Genomic DNA, 18008 nt, shown 5'->3' with positions numbered 1-18008 from the left:
TGAGGAAACCATTCATCCTGTCAAGCTCATCTTATTTAACAAATAGCTGAGCTGTCCCAGTTTCTCGTCCAGATCCTTAAAGGTTGTCAGGATTTCTGCTCCAACTGCGTGACTCTGTAATTTGTTTTAGATTCCTACAACTCTTGGAGTAAAGAAGTGCTTCTTGCCGCCTTCAGTCTGAAGTACACGTCTACTTAATTTCTACTGGTGTCCTTGTGTTGTACGTGATTTGTTTAGTCTAAAGGTGTCCAACTGTGAACCTGAATGGCTATTGTGACTGCAAGTTTTCAGTCTTCCTCATTAGTGACCAGTTTTGCTTTTTGATTAATCTTTTCCCTTAATTTTGATGGACTTGTGTTTTAATAAGACTCGGTCCGCTAAATTGCTTTTTTTTTTTTTTTTACTTAAATGGCTCCCAAACAGAAATGTAAAGTATGCAAACATATGACTAGTTTAAATTGAGTCTTCAAACTCCAACCAATTTAACTTCAGCCAGTTTTTTTAATTTGAAGCTGATTCTTGTTCTTAACCTCGTGATTTAATTTCCATGGCTTTTTGGTGCTTTGATTCTGCCACCGCATACATTTCCAAAACTGATTTTGACGGTGAAAATGTTTTGTGGACCTTAGCAGATCAAAATTACAGAAAACTTCACCTTTATTTTCAGAGATTTTATGAAGGACACTGTCATTTGGCAATTTATTGTTTGGCTGATATGCAAAAAAAAAAAGGTGTCTGAGACTTGCACGGCAAGTACATTAAAATTAAAGCAAAAAAGTTAATCAACAATGAAAACTGGTCACTAAGAGGATTGTTGGAATGAAAAACTGCAGCCACAGTAGGCTTCCAGGGCTGAAGTTTGACAGCCCAATTTTAGATGAAAGATGTCGATGTCTTTGAGATTTTTTTTTTAAAGCTCTGGATTAGGTCCCTGCACAGTCTCCTCTGAGACTTAATTCTTTGACCCAGGTAGAGTAGAACATGTTCGTAAGTCCTGGAATACATCTGGTTGCTCTCCTCTATACAGAATCTTAAATTGGTTAACTGGCAGAAGACGGTACAGATACGAGTAGAATGTGCTATATGCAGTGTATTTACCCTTATTTACTACTTTTGCATTAGCTCTTAGAACTGACACTAGGGGAATTTTCTTGTTTGAACCTTTTTATTTGGTTATCTTATAATTTGATATGCATACAATATATAGTTATTTCTTCCATTTAACTATTTCCCTTTTTTGTGTCTCTAAGTCTGCGTTCTCTTTCCCCTTAGACAATGCCTACCTTGAAATTCTTTATTCTTGTTTTAGTGCAACATTTTTTTTTCCATACATTCTTCTTCTAGGACCTCCGATTCGAACTGACTGCAAAACAAAAAGAATATGAAAGTAGGATCCAGATGTTACAAAGTACTGCTGAGGAAAATGAAACGGTATTGGTTCCTTACTATCGACTGCTACACCCAGTTTCTGTATTAATTTTTATGGGAAAACTTTCTTCTGTGCCTTAGTGGAAATTTAAATATGGATGTCCTGAGTTATATATACATCTAGTTTTGAATAGATGAAAGCAATCATTTAATTTTTCTTTTATAGTAAACATTTTTCAGGTCTTGTTAATGTTGTACTCATTCACTCCTAAAATACATTCAAAGGTATTTGCTTTTATGAAGAATTGGGCCTAAACAGTTAACCTACTATGAGGTGCTACAGGTTGCAAACAAGGCTTACGTTTGATGTCTTAAACATTTACTATATACTTAATAATAATTGTATTTGAGCTTCCTACATCAAGGTTTATATAATGCCTTTTTTTAACTATTAGTCAGTTTCAGTATTCATTATAAATAATTTGCTTACAATCATTAATCTCATTCATCATTCTCATAACTCATTGCTAAAGGGGTGTCGGGTGCATCGGGAGGTTACATGTAGAAAATGTTTGAGTATCAAAGGAAGTAAAGGTCTTTTTTTTTTTTTTTTTTTATATATACAAGTATAAATTGTATTCAGACATTGAATTTAGGTAAAAAAATAGTTGGATGTATTATGGATTTGTTTTTTCTGTTTTAAAATCACATTTAATAAAGCATGTCAAAATGAAATTCAGTTTACAGTAGAGAATAAAATAAGTATTGCCATCAAACATTTTCACATAATCAGAATATGGGTGGTTCCCTTTAACTTTTTAAAAACCATCTACACATAATCCTTTAAAACTTCAAATTTATTATAATTCTTCAAGAAGACCATGTGTATGAAACCAATTTCAATGGAGTGTGCTTGTTATACAAATGTTGCGCTAGGGAAAGGGCCAACAGTGGTGTGTGTGTTTATTTTATTTTTTTTTTGGTTTTGTGTTTTAGTTAATTCCAGCATTTAATTAGACTCTATTTTATTCTGTCTTGTCTATAAATTTCTAACTATTTGTTCAATACATAAATAAAACAAGCTTTCTTATGTGCCATACATAAGGGCATATATTTTTCTGATTCTGTTTAGGGTACTGTTCTGTTACATTAGTTGATAATAGTCATGATTTTTTAAGAGGTTAATTGATAACACACACCAGACAAACAATTTCTGCAGTGGCTGTTCAGCATTTGTTTCCTGGGCTTGGAATTCATGGGTAGATGAGAGGAGGGTTTCTCTCTTATGAAACAACTCATGATCTGAATTTGTATTTGTTTTTGTGGCTTAGATGATTTCAGTGTAATTCTTTTAAAGAACAACTTTATCTGACTATCTGTATTTTATGTGGACGTACTAAATTTATTAATTCTGTTGGCATTTATAAAAACTTTTAAAAATGCCTTTCAATACTATGTTACTTGGCTTTGCCTGGGATATTTCAGAAGTTAGTGGGTGGCAGTTCTAGTGCCATTTGTTAATCAGATATATTAGAAAGTACTATGTAACTAAATACTTTTCTGTATATGATATTAGTATTTTTTTTTTTTTAAATTGAGCTAATATTTTCTTGTCAGGCAGTGTGGTATAGTGGGTAAAGCTTTGGACTTCATTCTCAAAATGTTGTGGATTCAAATCTCGTATTGACACTGTAACCATGAGCAAGTCACTTCACTCGTCTATTGTCCAACTGAAAAAACAAAAGAAATGTAATCAGTTGTTTCAGATGTTGCAAGTTAACTTGGATAAATACCTCTGTTAAGTATTATCAGGTCGGAGGAGCTGCTTACTTGTTAGCTGCTATACATGGTTGACCATGAATTTACATCAGTTTCCTCTTTTGTTTAAGGTTATTGCAAAACACAGTTTTACAAGAAATTGTAATCTTTAGAATTGAATTGGATAATCAGCAGGAATAATATGAAATTTGAGTATATATTAGAGGTTTGAAATTTTCATTTGTTTACATTGTTCACTTGGTTATTTTGTGTGCGTTTTTTTTTTTTTTTTTTTTTTTTGTCTATTTTAATAGAATAGAATAAAATGTATGTGATTTACTCCTTTTAGTCTGAAGTTACAAATGTATTTCTAAAGAATTTGAGAGTGGAGTAGTGAATATTTCGTTTTTCTATTAGCAGTGTGAGGGGAGGGTTTCCCCTAAATATTGAGATCAATATGTCCTACCTTAGACGTACCACCCTGCCAAATTTCCACATTTTAATTAATTGGAAATTTAATGCTTTATTGATAAGTCAACTTTGTAGTTTAGAATTATACAGATTTAAGGTTCTTTTTAAGTCAAATTTGTCAGAAAATCATTTTGAGGTGTGTGACATTTGCGTTGTAAGACTGCATCATTTGGATGGTACTATTTAATGGAAAGTTTAATTGAAACTTGTGATGCTTTTATTTTCCAATCCTTAGTTTGTTTGTGGATTTGATGTCAGTGTTGTATGCTGTTTTTGGAGCCCTGCTAGCTGCACATCTCCTGTAATTCTGCACTTCCATTATAAAAGTATCAGTGGAAAAGCTTCCACACAAATGTGAGTTTGGAAATTGTAACAATTTTATTTTGAAATGAACATTTGGAGTAGTTTAATTACCATTTGATGGATGTGCCAGGGTCTTGCCACATTCATGGTTAAGTTCTGTTTTGTACCCAGTGTTGGAACCTGCTTCCAGTGATCCTGAACTGGGAAAGCGAATTTGAAAATGGATGGGTGTTTGTACAGCTACATTAATTTTAGGGCTCTGTACAGTATAGCAAAGTATTTTTTAAATGATTTGCTTTGATTTTAATGCCCTCATTCTTTCAGGGTACTAAGCGGTTTAACAGCTTATTGTTGACATTGCTTGTTTTTATTTCTTGACAAATTCCGTAAAGGAATAAAAGTGCCAATATTATGTGTGATTTTTGTATTTTTTTCCTTCATTACATAGTGGGATTTTTTTCCCCTATTTTTATGTAGTTAAACCATGTGGTATTTTTAAATGGTTGATGCAATTCCTTAGTCCCAAGCTGAACCTGCCAGTTTAATTTGCTTCTATGCTTGATTTTTGTTCTTTTCTGTGCTTAAAAGAGAAGGAAAAGCTAAGGGGAGCAAAGATCTAATCTTTGGATGTTATTAATGAAACATAGATGGAAATAGGTTTTTAAAAATGTCTTTCTGTGTATTAAAGTCAATTGCACATCGTAGTGTCTTTCTGAATTATGAATGGGAATTGTGAAACCTCAGCTAATGGAGGGAGAGTTGACAAACAATTTCTATCTATGTAGTGACAATGTCTTGTTTACTTAAGCTTGTGTCGGATATTACACCTTTTAGAATGGTTACTCTTGAAAATGTAATGCTGTCTTGTCTTTCGTATAGGTAATGGTGTTCAAACAAGCTGAAATGGAGAAGCAACTGGCTGAATCTGAGAACGGTTTAAAACAGTTAAAGAAAAAATTAGAAGGACTTGAAGGACATTTGTAAGTATCGCCTGCCTGTTTGTCGCATGAAATCCATTGATGAGCACAGACATCAGTTATATCTCTCTATCTCTCTCTCTATCTATCTATCTATCTATCTATCTCCTTATAACTTGTGAACCTTTTCCTCACTCAGATCTACTGTTGTGTGTGAGAAGGAGAAATTGGAAAGGGATAAGGCTGATAATGAGCAAAGGCTATCCAATTGCTTAACAGAGATAAGGTAAATAAAAATCGGTAGGAAGTATTACATGTAAAATACTATTTTAAGCAAGCAATTATTTATAGTCTGTTTTCTGGGCAGGATTAATCTATTTTTTAACACCATTTAATTGATTTGTTTGTGGGTCCAACCAACCCCCCCCCCCAATTCCAATTCCTTAAGCAAACTACTAAATCTAATTACTTCAGCAGGAACTGCTATTTAAACAGTCCATGATAAAGAGTTAGTCTAGTAAAATTTAATAAGTTTATGGTCTTGACTTGTTTAACTCTCAGTATGTATTTAAATGCTGACTAAATGCTGTCACTTCTGGGATTTTTTTAGACCCGATTCTGACACCCTGTTTTACGTCCTCTTGACATCACATTTTTCAACACAAACTTATTTTATATTTATTGAACATTTTAACCTGTAGTGCCAATGATCCTAATAACTTTTAGAATGTATGCCATGCAAGATGTTTTTGAATTGTGAACCAACAAAGCACTTGAAGCAAGTAGACAATCCAGCAAAGTCAACAGTGTAATACTAATCCAAAGGACATGACGACGTTCAAAATGTATAGCAATTGTATAAAAGTGATATTTGGGAACTTTTTTTTTTGCTTTTGGTAAAGTTAGAGCACTTTTAAAGTCTTCCCATTTCTGAGCTGAAGTTTTTCACAACCATGAAAACATCCTAGCTAACTTAAATGCTGCAGAAAATCCGTTAGACAATGGTGGATTAATACTGACCTGAAAAGAATGGAGCTGTCATTTTTGGAAGATGTACACATTTATGGGATGTTTACACACACAGATTAACGGAAAATAAAGTTAAAGGTCACCAAAGGTTTCATCCTGAACAGATGAACTTTTAGAATTCTTTTGCCGATTTCAAACACAAAAATGGGTCAAATTTGTCCCAAAGTTGTGATGGTTAATGGGAGGTCAAAATTATATTAGCACAGTGTCATACTTACACTTTTGTGCAGTTGCATTTATATTTGCTCCCGTTTGCAGTAGGTATTGGTGTTCCTCTAAAGTATGTTTGATTTTTGTTAAAGTGTTTGTATGATATTCCCCTAGCATCAATTTTTTTAGAAAAATGGCCTTCACTAGGGTTCTCATTATATGATTCATATTTATTTCCTACTCTGTTCTTTTAAGCCAGAGGAATCTTTTTACGTTTCGCTATTGGTTAATATTTTGCAATATTTTAATTAAAACTTGCTTTCTTTCTTGTGAATTTTTTTCCCCTCCTATAGACAACTAGAACAGAGTATGGACAAATACAAAGGTCAAATAAATGACTTTGAAAGTATGCTAGGGGACAAAGAAAAGCAAGCAGAAATGCTAAAAGAGAGTCTTGAGAAATCCAAAGAAGAACTGAGTCGTCAGTCTGTAGAGCTGCAAGAGAAGAGTGATCAGCTTCAACAAGAGAAAGGTGGATGGGGTTTATCTATTTGGAGTTGCCTCTAGAGTTTTAACATCATACAATATCTTTGAACATCATGCAATATACAGTGCATCCGGAAAGTATTCACAGTGCATCACTTTTTCCACATTTTGTTATGTTACAGCCTTATTCCAAAATGGATTAAATTCATTTTTTTCCCTTGGAATTCCACACAACACCCCATAATGACAAAATGAAAAAGTTTACTTGAGGTTTTTGCAGATTTATTAAAAATAAAAAAACTGAGAAATCACATGTACATGAATATTCACAGCCTTTGCTCAATACTTTGTAGATGCACCTCTGGCAGCAATTACAGCCTCAAGTCTTTTTGAATATGATGCCACAAGCTTGGCACACCTATCCTTGGCCAGTTTCGCCCATTCCTCTTTGCAGCACCTCTCAAGCTCCATCAGGTTGGATGGGAAGTGTCGGTGCACAGCCATTTTAAGATCTCTCCAGATATGTTCAATTGGGTTCAAGTCTGGGCTCTGGCTGGGCCACTCAAGGACATTCACAGAGTTGTCCTGAAGCCACTCCTTTGATATCTTGGCGGTGTGCTTAGGGTCGTTGTCCTGCTGAAAGATGAACCGTCACCCCAGTCTGAGGTCAAGAGCACTCTGGAGCAGGTTTTTCATCCTGGATGTCTCTGTACATTGCTGCAATCATCTTTCCCTTTATCCTGACTAGTCTCCCAGTTCCTGCCGCTGAAAAACATCCCCACAGCATGATGTTGCCACCTCCATGCTTCACTATAGGGGTGGTGCCTGGTTTCCTCCAAACATGGTTTCTGGCATTCACACCAAAGAGTTCAATTTTTGTCTCATGTGACCAGAGAATTTAGTTTCTCATGGTCTGAGAGTCCTTCAGGTTCCTTTTGGCTAACTACAGGCGGGCTGCCATGTGCCTTTTACTAAGGAGTGGCTTCAATCTGGCCACTCTACCATACAGGCCTGATTGGTGGATTGCTGCAGAGATGGTTGTCCTTCTGGAAGGTTCTCCTTTCTCCACAGAGGACTTCTGGAGCTCTGAAAGAGTGACCATCAGGTTCTTCGTCACCTCCCTGACAAAGACCCTTCTCCCCTGATCGCTCAGTTTAGATGGCTGGCCAGCTCTAGGAAGAGTCCTGGTGGTTTTGAACTTCTTCCACTTACGAATGATGGAGGCCACTGTGCTCATTGGGACCTTCAAAGCAGCAGAATTTTTTTCTGTAACCCTCCCCAGATTTGTGCCTCGAGACAATCCTGTCTCGAAGGTCTACAGACAATTCCTTTGACTTCATGCTTGGTTTGTGCTCTGACATGAACTGTCAACTGTGGGACCTTCTATAGACAGGTGTGTGCCTTTCCAAATCATGTCCAGTCAACTGAATTTACCACAGGTAGACTCCAATTAAGTTGCAGAAACATCTCAAGGATGCACCTGAGCTCAATTTGGAGCTTCATGGCAAAGGCTGTGAATACTTATGTATATGTGCTTTCTCAATTTTTTTATTTTTATTGTATTTGCAAAAATCTCAAACTTTTTTCACGTTGTCATTATTGGGGTATTGTGTGTAGATTTCTGAGGAAAAAATGAATTTAATCAATTTTGGAATAAGGCTGTAACATAACAAAATGTGGAAAAAGTGATGCACTGTGAATACTTTCTGGATGCACTGTATATAATTTTAGCAGTGGAAATGGTGTTGGAAATTGTTAGATGCTACTGTAACAATCTTTTAGAATTACATCTATTACGTTTTTTAAAGCAGACTTTCTGTAAACCCAGTTTTCTTCAATAAATTACACTATACCACTCAAGATAAGTTATAGATAATCACAAACTGTTAGCAGAAACTTTTTACATAATTATCACCAAAATTTTATATTTCTCCTGGTTTTTTTTTTTTTTTTGTTTTGTTTTTTTTACTGCATTTAGCTTAAAGTAATAGTGTGACAGGTACTGACAATCTGTTCATTCATCCCATCACTAGATATCTTAACTTGCAAGGGTAGTTTAAGTATATCAGGACAGAAAATTTACTGCTTATGATTATTCTTAAATTTGGCTGCACAGTACGCTCTGAAGCTGGGATACGAGTCAATTTATGTGGTGTTTTTTTTTTGGCTTGATAGTAGTGTAGCAAAACCCTTGGAAGTAATGCATAATTCTCCTGAACACAATTTTATGAATTTTGTTTAGGTCCAGTGTTGGCTGTTCTAATTTCTTATGCTTATTTCTGATAGGAAAGCTGGAAGTAAGCCAAGGAAATCAAGAAAAATTGGAAGCAGAGTTAAAACTACTAACAGAAAAGTTGGCAGAAGCTGAGCAACAGTATCAGCAGCTTCTAGATAAACACAATGAACTTGGAAATGCTCTCACAGAAGAGAAGGTAATCATCCGTTTTTTTTTTTTTTTAGTGTTTTTTTTTTTTTACTTAAACGATTGCTAGTTTTGAATTTCATTTGAATTTGTATAGTTGAACTAAATGCTTTGAATTATACTTGAAAAAGATGATTTTAACACTGTTAGTTACTGAAGAAAGAATTGGACACAATGTGAATTGTGTTTTGCATTATCTTAAATGTTGTTGGGTATTCATGAAGTACAGCAGTTATAACCTGATTTTAAGAGTCCTTGCCGGTGAGGAGGTAGTGGTGGACTAATATTTAATATAGAAATTTGTAAAGGCAGCCCCTATAATGCAGCATCTACAGTACCTTTAGAAAGTATTCAGACCCCTTCACTTTATTAGATTTCATTATGAATGTTGCAGCCTTATACTAAATCATTTACATTCATTTTTTTCCTCATCAAACAAGTTTTCAATATCCCAGAATGAAAAAGTGAAAGCAAGAATTTAGAAATTTTTTCAAATTTATTAGGAATAAACCTGGAATGTTACAAGTATTCAAAACCTTTACTATGAGACTTGAAATTTGGCTCAGATGCATCCCATTTTATTGATTACCATTGACCTGTTTGTGCTTGATTGGAATTCATCTGTGGTCAATTCAGTTGATTGCATATAATTAGGAAAGGTGTGTATATATATGTGTCTAGAGAAGGACCTACAGTTGGCAATGTGTATTGGAGCAAAACTCCAGCCATGAGGTCAAAGTAGTTTCCTGCAAAGCATAGAGGAAAAAATTGTGAAGATGCACAGATCTGAGAAAAGACTACAAAAAATTTCTCCAGTATTGAATATTCCCAAGAGCACTAATTTCCATAATTTTTGAATGGAAAAAGTTTATAATCGCCTTCACTGCCTAGTGCTGCCTGCTCGGTCAAACTGGTCACACTGTCTGAGCACCAGAGAACCTGCGTTAAGATTGGAGAAACTTCTAGGAGGACAACTATCACTACAACACTCAAATTATCTGGACTTGGAGTTTGTGAAAGAGCACATAAAGGACCCTCAGATTAAGAAACAAGATTTTTATAATCTGAAACCAAGAATTTTTTTTCATCTCCTTTCTAAGTGTCACATCAACGGGGAGAGACAGACACTGCATAATACCATTCCAACAATGAAACATTATAGTGGTAGCATCATGCTATTGGTTTATTTTTCAGCGACAGGAACTGGGAGATTAGTTGGGGTTGAGGAAAGCCAGAAATATAGCAAAATACAAAGATCTCCTTAATGAGATGCTCAAGAGCGCTTTGGACCTTGGACTGGGTTGAAAGTTCACCTTCCAACAAAACAATGATCCTAAGCACAAAGCAAAGACAACACTGGAGTGACTTAGGGACAACTCTGGGAATGTCCTTGATTGTCTCACCCCAAGCCCAGACTTGAACCCAATCTGAAATATGTGGTAAATTTGGAGGATCTGTAGATGAGCCCAGAGATAAACACTTCAAACTTGGGACTTAATAGAACTGTGCTTTTACCTGCTTGCAAGTTGTCTAGTTCTTTATGCTTATTGTACCCTCATGAACTGTCTTTAGGGGCTCACAAATAGTCTAAAGATATATTAATATTCCATTCTCAACCTCACTTAAACTAATTCAAACATTCTTTATAAGAAATTAAAAAATGAATTGTTTTAAGAGTGTTGATTTTTCAAGCCCTATTGTATTATTATTTAAGGGAGATTATTGATGGATGTTAACACACATTAATTACAAAGTTGCACTGCAGAAGTAAACCATTCAAGGCTCGTGAGTCTTAAGAAAATAGTTCAACTCACAAAATCGCTGTTGAGGAAAGACTAATTCCATCATGTACTGTATGACACTAATATTGGCCATGTCGATTTATGTAGTTCTAGATCTAACATTTTATATAAAAATGGTTATTTGACATACAATATAATTTTCAAAATTTATTTTAATGCATCTTTCTGATATGGTAAGCATCTAATTGGATAGGATAGCTGTTATGCTATTGAACAGAGATTTGTGCTGCAAATGTTTTGAAAATTGACAATCTATCTCTACACTGATTCAATTTGAAAGTTTCAAATGTTTTTGAACCCAATGTATAACATTGCTTGCTGTTTTTTAAAAAAAAAAATAGAATATGTTTTCAAAAGCTGGATATTCCAGACAACTGTATTAAATGTGTATCTATGTACAATATTGTATATACTGTGCTACCATTTAATGATGACTTTTATTTCAGGACTTGAGCACCTCCCTTCGTCAACTACTGGAGAAGATGCAGGAAGAGTTTATTCAGGAGAGAAGCCAGCTTGAGGGAGAACTTGAGGAGGTCCTCGAAGAGCTAAACATACTTGAAACTAAAGAGGCAGAGACAGAGGAGAAAATAAAAGCGATTGAGGAAGAGAATGAACAGAAGAGCAAAACAATTCTTGAGCTACAAACCCAGCTCCATGGGTAGGTACAGTAAAATGGATTCCCTGTACAGGAATAAAGCTAGCTGAGTGTGGGATATAATATTCTTGAATAATTTTCAACAGGTGTAGAGTTTACATGCATTTGATTTATTATCGACAACAAGTAACATTGTGCATAAAATGAGGTTTTATTTTTGAGTTTTTTCTTCCACCCACCATGTTGGAAAACTTCAAAATCAAAGAATATATGAAAAGAATTTACTTTATAAATCAGAACATTCATTTATAGTTCTTAAACTTGGCTGGGTCAATAATCAAAGATGTTTAGGCTCCAGTCTTAATAAAGCCTTAGTTTTCCTTTTCCTTTTTTTTTTGAATATGAAGTATAGAGAAAGTATTGAAATCGTCCAAGAATTCGATTTTGAGGTTTTGAGGAATCTCAACGTTTTAGATCTCCCAGTGTCCGAAAATACAATTTTTGGAATTATCTCTATGCATGGATGGATGGATGGTCCGATAACTTGAGTATGCTTTCAATTAGGTCAACCAAATTTTGCATACAAGTATTAGGTACAAAACGTAGATTTCTATCAACTTTTGAGCTATTTCCACTAACCGGAACTGGTACTTTACCTGAAACGTTTCTCCAAAAATATTACAAGTTTGATAATTTCACATCATATTATAGTAAAGCACCACATTCTAATAATTTTTTTTGTCACTTTGCATTTTTTCAAAAAACAACCGGTTTTCGAGATGATCACAATTTTCTGTTTGACATTCAAATGTAATACATATTTGAGAACATTTTTGCTTTACGTCAGTGAAAGGCAACCTTTTTGAGTTGCAGCACACTATGTCCAAAAATTTTCTTTCGTGGCGTACCGAGGGACTGCCCATAAATAAAGTCATGATGACACAATCTATGGACAATCGCCAACAAAAACAATTTTACAAGTTTGAAAGACATTTTATTAATAAAGGAATCAAAGGATAAATCTTAAATTTAATTAATGTAAACGTTGAGATTGTTTTTCAGCACATATGAGATTGATGCGAGGATCGATTTTCGAAAGGCAGACTCGCATTTCTTAGACTTCATTTCCGTATCCGTACAGTGAGAGAGATCTTCTAACAACGAGATTTTTTAAGTCTCGCGAGATGTGTTTTTGACACCGCTGGTGGTGTTATGATGAATGGTGAACAGCGAAAATTTTAACTTGCATTCAAAATAAATAATTCATTTATTCAACAATCTGATTAACCATTGTGTTTTTTCCAACATAAAATATATATATATATATATATATATATATATATATTTTTTTTTAAATCTTTATCTTTTTAATCAAAAAAAATTCAAAAACAGTAGCAATTTTAAATATTTTACAAACGTTTTTGCAGCGCCTGCACCGGTTTCCCGACCATGCTTTGCGTAAACAATTGCATTACACACATTACTAAAGTCTCTTGCAACTTTTGACCCACTTCTGCTTACTGAAAGTGGTAACTGACCTGAATTGTTTGCCAAAATTGTCATGGCAAATTTTTTTTATTCATGCAGCTGCAGTGTCAGATTTATTCAACTTTACTTTTATAATAATTGTTCAATATATTTTTGATTTGTTGTTAAAGGTTCTTTAATGTACATAATCATTGTCTTGGGTTTTACTCCTCAAATATCCATCCCCATATCTGAGTATAAGAGAAAGTCTAGGAGAGACGACTCCCAATTTTTGTATAGTATGTTTTACCAACTCTAGTATTAAATCTTTTCTGTGGTAGTAAACATATCTTGCTTGGGTGGATTTATTAGTTTTTAAGCATGCTTTCTTTTATGTCCTTTGTAAAGTATTTTTAAATTGCATGTTACAGTCTTGTGTTTGCAAAGAGGGATGATGTGGAACAGTGGTCTCCAACCTTTTTAGCACCAAGGACTGCTTTTATAAAAGCAAATTTTTCCCAAGGACCATGGGGATTCGGGGTTGGTTTTTAGGGCAGTTTTATACACAATATAAATTACATTTCTATTAAGTTATAATATCGTAATAGAAATTATACAACTTAATACAAATCAGTGGGAGCCCTGAGCTTGTTTTCTTGCAACCAGATGATCCCATCTGAGGATGATGAAAGACAGTGACACAGGAAGTGTGTTGCTTATGTTCAGTCTACTCCATAATCTTGTTTTGGTTGCTGTCACTGCAGAAAACGCTGCCTCACAAAGATTGGATGTTGGAAATGGTAGCAGACTTTTCAGTGCTATTGTGGTAACCTCAGGATATTACGCCTTGACTTTAATACAAAATGTGTGGAGATTTGAAGTTGTCTCAAACATACTTTTAAGGCCACCATCGTTTGTAGCCTCAAGCAGTTGATCCTCTTCAAGCCCAGACAAAGTTGATTCACTTGGCTTATTCACAAATAGGTCACGTTGGATCGTTGTGCACAACTGAGCTGCGACCACAGAACTAACTGCTCTGTGGATGATTCACAGAGGTCACTTTGTTGTAATGAAAGTATCTGCTGAATGTACTTCATAGTAACGAGATTTCTATAGACTCGTGTCATATGAGGAAACTGTCGGGGCCATAAAAATACTTTGTTGTAATAAAAATTTCGTTGTAACGGAATTTTAGCTGTTATATGAGCTCAGTCTCTCTCCTTTCTCTGTGCCGTTGCAAAGCCCCGCCTCCCTAGCGTTCTGAAAAGTGTCCTCCGTGAAGGGGGCAGCCGCTGTGCTGTAGCCCTTCACTGAGGGAGTCTCATTTGCTGGCAGTCCTCTTGCGGACCGGGAGTTGGGGACCCCTGATGTAGAACACTTCTGTGAAAATGCCAAACCTCATTTTACTAAAACAGATCCTGGAGAACTGCAGTAGCTGTAGATTTTCTGTTCAATCATATTTCTTTACTAGTAACCAATTACCTATGCTATAGGCTTCTGTTGTATCTCATTGTTTGTCTGTTGGTTAAGGTAAAAAAAAAGTTTCTCTTTAGACGTAAATATTCTTGCCAGCGCTCTTATTTTAAGAGCTGTCAGTGGATAATTATTATATTTTATATTTTTTATTTATTTTTTTTAGAAAAGTTGCTAAACTGGATAGAGTAAATGATGATCATGACAAATTAATTGCACAACTTAAAGAAGAGAAGAGCAGCTCATTAAGAAAAATTGGAGAAATGGAAACCGATTTTGAAAGGTGAATAAACTCTCTTGTAGATTTTAAAATGTTTTCTCGAGTCACTTAATATTCTAGAAAATGCATTATATGACCAGTTTTGAACTAGGTGCTACAAATATTGCTCCTCTTGATATTCATTATATCTACAACACAGCACATTTTATGGGACGTGACATAATTAAAGTTTTACCCAACCCCTCTTCCATCCTTCCCCCACCCCCACAATTAAATGATTTTGAAACATGAAAACACAGAAAATGTGATAAAGATGGTTGGGGAAGATTTAAGAAAGTGACCTGTGGAGTAATTTGAAATGAATGAGAAAAATGAAGGCTGAAAATCTAAAAACAAATTATAAATAAGAGTTTAGAAAAGCCTGCACAGAAAGATGTTTTCTTATTTTGAACTTTTTCTCATTGACAATAAAAATACGTTTTTGTATGTCTAGAAAGAAAGCAGTTATCTTTTCAGTTTTTGAAAATGCGGACAACTTTGTTCAATATTTGATCAATAGAAATACCAAAGTCCTAACACTTATTGTATCTACAAGAAAGTTCAATTAATAAGTGTTCAGTATTTACGGCTGCCATAGTTCAAAATATATAAAATCATCTCGCGTCTTTTGAACTTTAAAAGGAAAAAAATTCAGTCTGTCTGAATCATGCAAGTATATTATAAAAATATTTATTTTCTTAATATGGTTTTTGTTCTCGTCAGACTTAATGCTACATGTAATCCTCGGCTTTGTTGGTGTCTTGCTAGCTGAGGTTAACTCCTCATGAGGGCACTGAATATTTAGGAATACTGAACTTAGAGGCTGCAACTCAAAATATAAGTATGAAATAACATTTTGCATATTGGAAGCCAAGAATAATACAGATGCGTACTTTTCAAATTCAAGAAATGTGCACTTTGTGTGTTTGCAAGGTAGCATCAAAACTGTTTAAAAATTGTATTGTATATTAACAGGAACAAATTAGCATTAATAAATGAGATGGAGGTACTTAAAGACTCTACGTCCAAACTGCAAGACGAAATACAGCAGCTCAAAAAACTAAATAAGGAGCAACAAGAGGAACTTGAAGCAACACGTCTGTCTAAAGATAAAGCAAATGAGGAATATGCCAGGTGTGTGTTTATGTAAACAGTTTTATTATGTGGAACACACATGTTTTGACAGACTTTTCTTCTGAACTATTGAAATAAGCCATTCACTAGATGCATAATCCTTATGTAGATTTTAATGTATAAGTTGTCTGCTGAAAACGTGGAAAGTTTGACTTGTTGCTACTTGGCATATACTAGAGTGTTGTGTGTCAATACCCAAAATATATGTTGATGATGAATAGTGTGTGGGTATTCAACAGTTAACTCTGGCAAACATTCATCACATGGTGCCTGGCATTGAAATGTTTTAATAGCATTTTTATAGCTTATTTAGGACTCCTACTAGTAAGCGTCAGTGACCAAATGGCACATACTTTATTAATTTTCTGTTTCTCACCCTATTTCTTACAAAGCCTAACAACATTATGTACATGGCCATGTCACTAGATAAGATGTCTTTTGAGAACAGCAACCTGTTTTAACAATGTTTGATTATATGTGTTCGTAACAGACTAGAATAAACTCTCACATGTACTTGGATTCCCTGCCTTGCCCCCTGTGTTGGCTGGGATTGGCTCCAGCAGACCCCCCGTGACCCTGTAGTTAGGATATTGCGGGTTGGATAATGGATAGATGGATGTACTTGGATCATTTAGCCTTTTGTAAAGGAGACTGTTAAAGGTTATTATCAAATCATCGGTAACTGGAAATGGGTTGTGTTGCATGTATTTGCAAGTAGTAATGGGGTGTGTTTTTTTTTTTTTTTTTTTCTTCTTGATAAACAGTCTTTAGTTTAAGAAATTTAAAATGTGGCAGGCAAAGTCAAATTTGTTTAACTTTGCCTATTTGAGTACTTTGAACTCCTAATGCAAAAATCTAGGTTGGGACCTACTGCTTTTTTGTTCCAAAACACATCTTCCGTGATCATTATAGTGTTGTGTAACAGCTATATTTATGAGATAAGGCAGCCTAGGTATTGCTTATTTTTAGAGCTTCTGATTAATAGCTGCCAACTTGTGAGATTAACACGTTCATTTCTGCAATTAACGTTTTAGGGCCACATCTAAATGCTAATTTGATGAACTCAATTTGACTGTACTCCTCACTTAGAGCACCAGCAACAATTTAAAGTCCCCATCTCCTTTCCCATGGCCGTATTCATAGCATTAAGAGATTTTTTTTAGAGTTCTTAGTGGTAAAGTAGCATTAAAGGTAGTGTGTGTGTGTGTGTGTGTATGTATGTATATAATAATAATAATATAATGTAATAATGTATAATATAATATACACACACACACAGGTTAAGTTGTAGACTGTCAGGTCCACTATAGTATAGTGGCTTTAGTGGTACTGGTGAAGGATCCCTTTGTAGTAACTGTCAGTTTTGTTATAGGTGAAAAGGTTACAGAATGGCAAAAAAAAAATCCCATATAGTGTAATGTGAGAACATATTACAAAGAATCTGGCTAACATTTTAAAACTATGGTTAAGTTCTTGGATGCTAAACTAGTGAAAGACTTATTACAGAGCACACTGGCATGCATCTTACTGATTTTTTTTTTTAAATGATAATAGACTTAATAAATGTGGGAAAACTATAACTGCAATAGCACTGTCAGTGTAAACTGCATTTGTATTTAATAGGATGCTGTTGGATGTTCAGACAAAACTAGCCCAGAAAGAAAATGAACTTAAAAAATTGGAAGGCAAATTTGTGGCTGAAATTGAAGGGTTAAAGCAGGTACTGGAGGATGAACGACAGCAATTCCAGAAACAACTTCAACAAAAAGATGCACAAAGGTAGTTCCTTCCATTTACTAGAATGTATATATTTTTTTAATGTATAAATGTCTTCTGATCATGAATTTGTTCATCCATCTAACTTTTTTTTGATGACCCAGTTTGCAATGCATCCTCAATGGTCAGTGGGCATTGGCTGGTGGGATAACCCAAAATGTAGCATGACATGGATTTTTCCCATTAATATTTATAATCATGGGTGGCTTCTGTAGGCAGCAATACATTTTGATCACATCAAGTAAATAAGGAACTAATTCATAAATTGGCAAAAAGGTGGCTGTTCGCTAACTTTTAAATATTTTTGAGCAAACAATATTAGAATGCATGAGTTTTTAAAGAAACAAAAATTCAGCAATTCTGATTTTTCCCCTTTTATATTAAAGTATTGCATATATTTAGAAATGTAAATATCCATTCTTAAAGCTGATTTGTGTAATCATGATAATGCAGGCATACTTGTATGTGAAGTATGTTAGAATATGCAGGGTACGTCTGTAGTTTTATTTATTTAGTCGCATGTTATTGTGATCGGTTTTATGCTGGAAGAATTAAATTTAGTTGATAAAATATTGAAAGAATATTCTTTACTTAT

General features: G+C 34.6%; 1 protein-coding gene across 1 annotated transcript in view; it reads left to right on the top strand.

Moving 5' to 3' along the window:
- Positions 1-18008, top strand: part of hmmr (hyaluronan-mediated motility receptor (RHAMM)) — a 38601-nt gene that overhangs the window by 13275 nt on the left and 7318 nt on the right. Inside the window, exons 10-18 of the mRNA XM_039775774.1 lie at positions 1345-1431; positions 4780-4880; positions 5017-5103; positions 6350-6528; positions 8769-8914; positions 11153-11367; positions 14411-14527; positions 15479-15637; positions 17261-17416. Coding sequence (XP_039631708.1) covers positions 1345-1431; positions 4780-4880; positions 5017-5103; positions 6350-6528; positions 8769-8914; positions 11153-11367; positions 14411-14527; positions 15479-15637; positions 17261-17416 — 1247 coding nt within the window. The remainder of the gene's footprint in view (positions 1-1344; positions 1432-4779; positions 4881-5016; positions 5104-6349; positions 6529-8768; positions 8915-11152; positions 11368-14410; positions 14528-15478; positions 15638-17260; positions 17417-18008) is intronic.

The sequence above is a fragment of the Polypterus senegalus genome, chromosome 13 (genome assembly GCF_016835505.1).
Source record: "Polypterus senegalus isolate Bchr_013 chromosome 13, ASM1683550v1, whole genome shotgun sequence".
NCBI lineage: Eukaryota > Metazoa > Chordata > Cladistia > Polypteriformes > Polypteridae > Polypterus > Polypterus senegalus.
The sequence above is the reverse complement of the archived record's forward strand: the minus strand, read 5'-3'. Positions and strand labels throughout refer to the sequence as shown.